The 8,323-nt window shown below is 45.8% G+C and overlaps 1 protein-coding gene across 1 annotated transcript; it reads left to right on the top strand.

The window, feature by feature from the left end:
* Positions 1-5,241: 5,241 nt before the first annotated feature.
* rps29 (ribosomal protein S29) lies at positions 5,242-6,207 on the top strand. The gene is made up of 3 exons (XM_072270897.1): positions 5,242-5,352; positions 5,543-5,642; positions 6,046-6,207. Exons 1-3 carry the CDS (start codon positions 5,291-5,293, stop codon positions 6,052-6,054), a joined length of 171 nt encoding a protein of 56 aa, XP_072126998.1. The 5' UTR covers positions 5,242-5,290; the 3' UTR covers positions 6,055-6,207.
* The last annotated feature ends 2,116 nt before the right edge of the window (positions 6,208-8,323 follow it).

Consider the following 8,323-nt stretch of genomic DNA (forward strand, 5'->3'; position numbering starts at 1 on the left):
TAGAGCTGTGGCTTTGCATCATCTGTTGATCAGTTGTGTCAGTAGACAAATTGGAGGGGGTCCAGTTTGGGTGGTAGCAAGCTGCAGATGTAGTCCTTGATCAGCCTCTCAAAGCATTTGCTTACCATTGAGGTGAGTGTGACAGGATGCCTGTCGTTTGGGCATGTTACCTTGGTCTTTTTAGGTACAGTGTCAATGGTGGATGTTTTGAAGCAGGAGGGCACTCTACACTGGGAGAGGGAGAGATTAAAAATATCTGTAAACATACCTGCCGGTTGTGCTGTACACATTCTGAGTACCTGCCCTGGGATGCAGTCTGGTCCTGCAGCTTGTGTGGTTTTTCATTGATTCTATTGTGTTTCTTTCTATTCACTGTGAACGCTTGCAAGAAATTCAATCGCAAGGTAGTATATGGTGACATATACATACTTGGATAATAAACGCAAACAACAGGAATTCTGCAGATGCTGGAAATTCAAGCAACACACATCAAAGTTGCTGGTGAACGCAGCAGGCCAGCAGCATCTGTAGGAAGAGGTGCAGTCGACGTTTCAGGCCGAGACCCTTCGTCAGGACTAACTGAAGGAAGAGTGAGTAAGAGATTTGAAAGTTGGAGGGGGAGGGGGAGATCCAAAATGATAGGAGAAGACAGGAGGGGGAGGGATAGAGCCAAGAGCTGGACAGGTGATAGGCAAAAGGGGATACGAGAGGATCATGGGACAGGAGGTCCAGGAAGAAAGACAAGGGTGGGGGGGACCCAGAGGATGGGCAAGAGGTATATTCAGAGGGACAGAGGGAGAAAAAGGAGAGTGAGAGAGAATGTGTGCATAAAAATAAGTAACAGATGGGGTACGAGGGGGAGGTGGGGCATTAGTGGAAGTTAGAGAAGTCGATGTTCATGCCATCAGGTTGGAGGCTACCCAGACGGAATATAAGGTGTTGTTCCTCCAACCTGAGTGTGGCTTCATCTTTACAGTAGAGGAGAGCGTGGATAGACATGTCAGAATGGGAATGGGATGTGGAATTAAAATGTGTGGCCACTGGGAGATCCTGCTTTCTCTGGCAGACAGAGCGTAGATGTTCAGCAAAGCGGTCTCCCAGTCTGCGCCGGGTCTCGCCAATATATAAAAGGCCACATCGGGAGCACCGGACGCAGTATATCACCCCAGTCGACTCACAGGTGAAGTGTTGCCTCACCTGGAAGGACTGTTTGGGGCCCTGAATGGTGGTGAGGGAGGAAGTGTAAGGGCATGTGTAGCACTTGTTCCGCTTACAAGGATAAGTGCCAGGAGGGAGATCAGTGGGGAGGGATGGGGGGGGACGAATGGACAAGGGAGTTGCGTAGGGAGCAATCCCTGCGGAATGCGGGGGGGGGGGGGAGGGAAAGATGTGCTTGGTGGTGGGATCCCGTTGGAGGTGGCGGAAGTTACGGAGAATAATATGTTGGACCCGGAGGCTGGTGGGGTGGTAGGTGAGGACCAGGGGAACCCTATTCCTAGTGGGGTGGCGGGAGGATGGAGTGAGAGCATGCAGACTTTTCGATGATTTTAAGTTCCCTGGCCCCCACTGCTTTATTTTCACCATGGATGTCCAGTCCTTATATACTTCCATCCCCCATCAGGATGGTCTCAAAGCTCGACGCTTCTTTTTGGATTCCAGACCTAATCAGTTCCCCTCTACCACCACTCTGCTCCGTCTAGTGGAATTAGTCCTTAATAATTTCTCCTTTGGCTCCTCCCACTTCCTCCAAACTAAAGGTGTAGCTATGGGCGCCCGTATGGGTCCTAGCTATGCCTGCCTTTTTGTTGGCTTTGTGGAACAATCTATGTTCCGTGCCTATTCTAGTATCTGTCCCCCACTTTTCCTTCGCTACATTGACGACTGCATTGGCGCTGCTTCCTGCACGCATGCAGAACTCATTGAATTTATTAACTTTGCCTCCAACTTTCACTCTGCCCTCAAGTTTACCTGGTCCATTTCCGACACCTCCCTCCCCTTTCTAGATCTTTCTGTCTCTGTCTCTGGAGACAGCTTATCCACTGATGTCTACTATAAGCCTACTGACTCTCACAGCTATCTGGACTATTCCTCTTCTCACCCTGTCTCTTGCAAAAACGCCATCCCCTTCTCGCAATTCCTCCGTCTCCGCCGCATCTGCTCTCAGGATGAGGCTTTTCATTCTAGGACGAGGGAGATGTCTTCCTTTTTTAAAGAAAGGAGCTTCCCTTCCTCCACTATCAACTCTGCTCTTAAACACATCTCCCCCATGGCACATACATCTGCTCTCACTCCATCCTCCCGCCACCACACTAGGAATAGGGTTCCCTTGGTCCTCACCTACCATCCCACCAGCCTCCGGGTCCAACATATTATTCTCCGTAACTTCCGCCACCTCCAACAGGATCCCACCACTAAGCACATCTTTCCCTCCCCACCTCTCTGCATTCCGCAGGGATCACTCCCTACGCAACTCCCTTGTCCATTCGTCCCCCCCATCCCTCCCCACTGATCTCCCTCCTGGCACTTATCCGTATAAGCAGAACAAGTGCTACACATGCCCTTACACTTCCTCCCTTACCACCATTCAGGGCCCCAAACAGTCCTTCCAGGTGAGGCAACACTTCACCTGTGAGTCGACTGGGGTGATATACTGCGTCCGGTGCTCCCGATGTGGCCTTTTATATATTGGCGAGACCCGACGCAGACTGGGAGACCGCTTTGCTGAATACCTACGCTCTGTCCGCCAGAGAAAGCAGGATCTCCCAGTGGCTACACATTTTAATTCCACATCCCATTCCCATTCTGACATGTCTATCCACGGCCTCCCCTACTGTAAAGATGAAGCCACACTCAGGTTGGAGGAACAACACCTTATATTCCGTCTGGGTAGCCTCCAACCTGATGGCATGAACATCGACTTCTCTAACTTCTGCTAAGGCCCCACCTTCCCCTCGTACCCCATCTGTTACTTATTTTTATGCACACATTCTTTCTCTCACTCTCCTTTTTCTCCCTCTGTCCCTCTGAATATACCTCTTGCCCATCCTCTGGGTTCCCCCCCCCTTGTCTTTCTTCCCGGACCTCCTGTCCCATGATCCTCTCGTATCCCCTTTTGCCTATCACCTGTCCAGCTCTTGGCTCCATCCCTCCCCCTCCTGTCGTCTCCTATCATTTTGGATCTCCCCCTCCCCCTCCAACTTTCAAATCCCTTACTCACTCTTCCTTCAGTTAGTCCTGACGAAGGGTCTCGGCCTGAAACGTCGACTGCACCTCTTCCTACAGATGCTGCCTGGCCTGCTGCGTTCACCAGCAACTTTGATGTGTGTTGTAAGGAAAAGCAGATGACATTCATCTTAGACAAATGTGAAATTATAGATCTTGGGAAGATAAACCTGGGCAGAGCTTACCTAATGAGGACACTGAGGAATATTGTTGAAGATGTAGGGGGTACACGCACATATCAGTTCCCTGAAAGGGGGTGACACATGTAGGCAAAGTTGTGAAGAAGGCACAGGACATGCTTGCTTTTATCTGATGGGATATTGAGTGCAAGGTTTGGGACATCATATTACAGCTGTAGATGGTGAGGTGGGGCACACCTGGAATATTGTGTACAATTCCAGTTGCTATACTGTAGGGAGGAAGTGTTTAAGTGAGAGCAGGTGCACAATAGATTCATAAGGATTTTGCTGGGATTGGCAAGCTTGAGATGAAGAGAGACTAGATAGGTTGGTACTATATTCCCTGGAATGAAGGAAGTCAAGGGGTGACTTAATAAAATTTATAAAATCACAAGGAATTTTTTTTTGACAGATTAGGGGAGTCTAAAGCTTGAGGGCATAGGATTAATGTAAGAGGCAAAAGGGACCTGAGAGGCAGGTTTTTCACACAGATGGCAGCGGGTAAATGCAACGAGCAGCCAGAGAAAGTGGTAGGTGTGAGTATAATTACAAAAATTAAAAGATGTTGAGACATGTTCAAGGAAAGGACAGGTTTAGAGGGATACAGGCCAATTGTAGGCAAATGGAACTAGCTCATGAAGGCACCTTGGTTGGCAGGAACGCGTTAGGCCAAATGGCTTGTGTCTGTTTTGTATTAACTCCTTGGCTTAAAAGAAACCATCAACTAAATTTCAACTAATGCAAACTAACTCAATAATGAAATAACATGGTCCTGGCCATGACAGTTCACCCAGTCAGCTGAAGTGTCCCATTACTTGGGTGCTGGGCAGTGTCACTTAGATGCTGTGAAAGGACGTGTTGGAAGAAGTGGTCTCTGGTCAGTTGTTTCAGGTCACAATAAAACCCCTGGTACAGCTGCCACGGACAGTCATGGTCAAGGCCATGATTACCCCCGCCATACAACTTGGCACATAATGATGGTACAGCTGCAACCCAACAGAAACCTTGGCTAGCAACCCCAATAAACCTCTCCACACACTAGCTTACTGGTTGAATGTTTAAGTCAACATTCCCCTCTGCAAGAGATACTGTCCAGTCACCCAAGATACAATACTCTTTTAAATCATTTAGAAGGATGATTATATCATTAGCCAGGAAAAAAATAAAAGCATGAATGTCTCCTTTTTAGAGAAACATATATAATTTCAAAGTAACTTCCAGATTAGATCTTTGACTTGAAAACCTAACCTCTCCTTGCATGCTACTTGACCTGATTATTATTTCCGGCATTTTCTGCTTTTATGTCAGATTTCCATCATCCAGTTTTACATTTAATTAGCTCTTTTAATGTAGTGAATCATTCCAAGGCAGTTCATATACATTATCAAGTAACATTTCACATCGGGATTATATATGAGGGTTGTATGTCATTTTTAAGGGTCTCCTCAAAGGAGGAAAGAGATGAACAGAACTTGGGGTCCTCTGCATCTGGGAAGAGTCAATGTTTCCAGCTGAGGCCCTTCAACAGGACATTTCCCTAATAGATGCTGAGTTCCTCCAACATTTTGTGTGTTACTCAAGATTTTCAGCATCTGCAGAATCTATCTCAGGATTTCAATTGCATTGTGTACTACCGTGCTGTATGGAAATTTTTTGTATGGCGATGCCCATGCCAATACAACAAAGCAGACCAGCGGGGGTGAAGTAGCGAAAGAGGACATTGCAGGAACACGGCAGTGAGTTGAAGACCAGCGAATTTGTTCTGCGTTACGTCACGGCGCATGCTAATTAACGTGATATTCAAATGAGAGCGCCGGGGCCGCTGGGAAGGGGTTGAAGAGCGCGTGCGCGGCCTACTCTTTCTCTTTTGGATCCACCGCCGCGCCGACATGGGCCACCAGCAGCTCTACTGGTCTCACCCCCGAAAATTCGGACAGGGCTCCCGCTCCTGGTGCGTATTCCACCACCGTGGTGTATCTCGGTACCCGGGCCATGGGGTAGTGGCATCCGTGGTATTAGGAATGAGCAGATGAAGCCTAAGTTTCAGGCGGCGTTCGGGCCCATTCCTACCTGGAACCCAGGCCTCGAACCGGTTCACGATCCCGCCCTGCTAATCCCCCTGCTTTATTTTCATTTCGCAGCCGCGTGTGCGCGAACCGTCACGGACTGATCCGGAAGTATGGTCTGAACATGTGCCGGCAATGCTTTCGACAGTACGCCAAAGACATCGGCTTTGTCAAGGTAAGAATCGGGCGCCTGGCCCACCTCTCCCCTTGCGATCTAAAGCGGCTTGCTCGCCTGCTGGGCTCCTGGGTGGATGGCGGAGCAACGTCGTCTCGCAAATGTTTTTTCAAAGGTGGCCCAGGAAGTTCCCGTGTTTTGGGAGTCAACTTCTTCCATTGCGGGCAAGATAACATGTGGGGTATAAACTATTTCAAGACTCCTACTTCTATGGGAAATGGTTTTTGGATTTTATCCGTCTTATAGAACAGTTGTCACTTCGATTCCTGCACTGATGGCTATTTCAGTACACTCAGAACCGAGTGAGTCACTGTTCATGTCTATGTACAGTGAATGCTGTAAATGTCTGTGATGTAAATGCTTTTGCAATTAAAATGCTTAATCTTATGTTTTCTTTCTGTAGTTGGACTAAATTACGAATGGAGCAAGACTGCAATGAGGAAAAAGGACTCTGGCGTACTCAGCTGTGATGATCTGACAAGCAAACCTTCTGTAATGCTCCGATTTTGTAAATAAAGTTCCTTCTTGTTAGTGCTGAGACCTGTCTTTCATAGCACTAAATATATTGGATGTGTGATCAGCATTTATTCTAGGCTGCTTTTGCTACTCATATGCAACTTGGAAATTTAGAAGCACATTGGTTGGTGAAATGGAGTGGTGTGTGTTTTAAAAACAGTCCAAGCATTATCGATAAGGGTGACAGACTGATCTAAGTTGTGTATTATTCTGGCAGAAACCTTGGTGTTGAGCTTAGATTTAAAATATAGACCTGAAGTTTAGGATCTTACACATTTGCATCTTTGGTTTGGTATGAGGACGCAAGTAGAATTTTGAGTTATTCCACGTCATAGTCCAAAAAGCATTCTAAAAGAATGGAAATATATTCTGCATTTGTGATCTTAGAAGTGTAAACCTTTGTCCCCTTGTTTCGTGCATCTTAATCTTTCTTAGTAATTCCCTATCTGCTTCTGAATTACCCTCAGTCTCTCAACTGGCCTCTTCAGTTCCCCTTTTCTTCCTGCTTTTTGTAGAAGCTCTTGTACAATGTCACTATAGTCATTACATGCTGAGTGCTTTGCACTACCATCTTGATCTCGAGCTGTCTAATCGTTAGGGCAGTCCTACCCAACACCACTATTGTTTTCTAAACTGCATTATGGAAATGAGAGATGAGGTAAAGTTTCATTTAAGGCTCTGAATTATTTCTCAACTAGTAGTGGCCTGGTAACGATACTTACAAGTCTATTTTGGTGCAGGATTTTGACTTGGAATGTCAAGCATCCCTTTACCTCCAGAGATGCTACCTGGCCTGTTGAGTTCCTTTTTGTTTTTAAATGTTTTGTCTCCAAACAGGCCTCAATATGATGGTTTGAATTAAATTAAATTTGAACCCAGATTCCTCAGTGCGATTTATTAGATTTTCACCCCCTTGTAGTTGTGTAGAGTTAAACTGAGCAATGTGCGGCAGAATAAAAACGTACACAGGAATTTCAACACTTGGAAGTTAATTTGGGGACCTAGAATTTTGGGTTCTTTATGGACAGTCAGAATATAGAAGCAGCTTTAAATTGAGGTTTGGCTTGGAAGAACAAGATGGTTGAATGCTGTGTTAACAAAGTTGGTTGTGATCTCAGATCTGCAAAGAGACTTGCCTGCTGGGCAATAATCACTCCCCATATGCTTCTGAGACTGATCTCAAGGCATTGGAAAAATATTTAAGCAAACCAATGTCTCCCTGAACTGAGGTCCCAGTTACATTCAGGTCGTTATTTTGGGTGGATTTCCAACATTTTCTGCATTCCCAATGATTCCCCAAATGCTTCCAACCTAGCCCTGTCATTGCAGAAACTGTACTGTAGAGAACATTCTAACTTGTTGCATCACCATCTGGTATGGAGGGGCCAATGCACAGGATTGGTAAAAGTTGCAGAGGGTTGTAAACTCCATCATGATTAAGAGTCTCAGCACTGAGGTCAAAAGAAAACTCAAATGCAGCATCTATTATTAAGTACCCCTACCAGCCAGGACATGCCCACATAGGTAGTATAGGAACCTGAAGACAGTCCATGTTTTAGGAATGCTCTTTTCCCCTTGTAGACCACTAAGATTTCTGAATAGTCCATGATCACTGAATCACTATTTGATTTTTTTGCACTTTTATATACTTAATGATATATATGTATATATATATATGTGTGTGTGTATATATATTTATTTGTCTTGGTCTGAAATGTAAACTGTTTACCCTTTCTACCCTTTCCATAGATGTCTGACCTGCTGAGTCCCTCCAGCACTTTTTGTGTGTTGCTGTGTATAGACACATTATGTTTCTGAATGAATTGGATGCCTTCAATGCCTCACATGTCAATGCAACATCCTGTCAGCCAAGTTGTGCTTTTTGTGGAAGAGAGCATAGTTTCGGTAAGGTCTGAAACTCATTAAGTTCTTGCACTCAAAACCAGATTGGCAGCAAGTCATCCTTGATCCCCAGGGACTGTACAATTGCAGTTGCCTAAGAAAGGTTGTGGAGGCTTTGGAAAGGGTGCCAAAGAGATTTTATCAGGATGCTGCCATGTTTAGTGGTTATGAACTATAAGAAAAGCTTAGGCAAACATTATTTTTGCTGGAATGTTGGATGCTGAGGGGAGACCTGATAACAGTTTAAAATTATGAGAGGCATG

Source organism: Mobula birostris, chromosome 1 (assembly GCF_030028105.1).
Source record: "Mobula birostris isolate sMobBir1 chromosome 1, sMobBir1.hap1, whole genome shotgun sequence".
In the NCBI taxonomy this organism is placed as follows: domain Eukaryota; kingdom Metazoa; phylum Chordata; class Chondrichthyes; order Myliobatiformes; family Myliobatidae; genus Mobula; species Mobula birostris.

Coding starts and splice junctions, on each gene's coding strand:
- rps29 (XM_072270897.1), top strand. CDS start 5,291: ATGGGCCACCAGCAGCTCTACTGGTCTCACCCCCGAAAATTCGGACAG. Junction 5,353..5,542: donor GGACAGGGCTCCCGCTCCTG/GTGCGTATTCCA, acceptor TTCATTTCGCAG/CCGCGTGTGCGCGAACCGTC.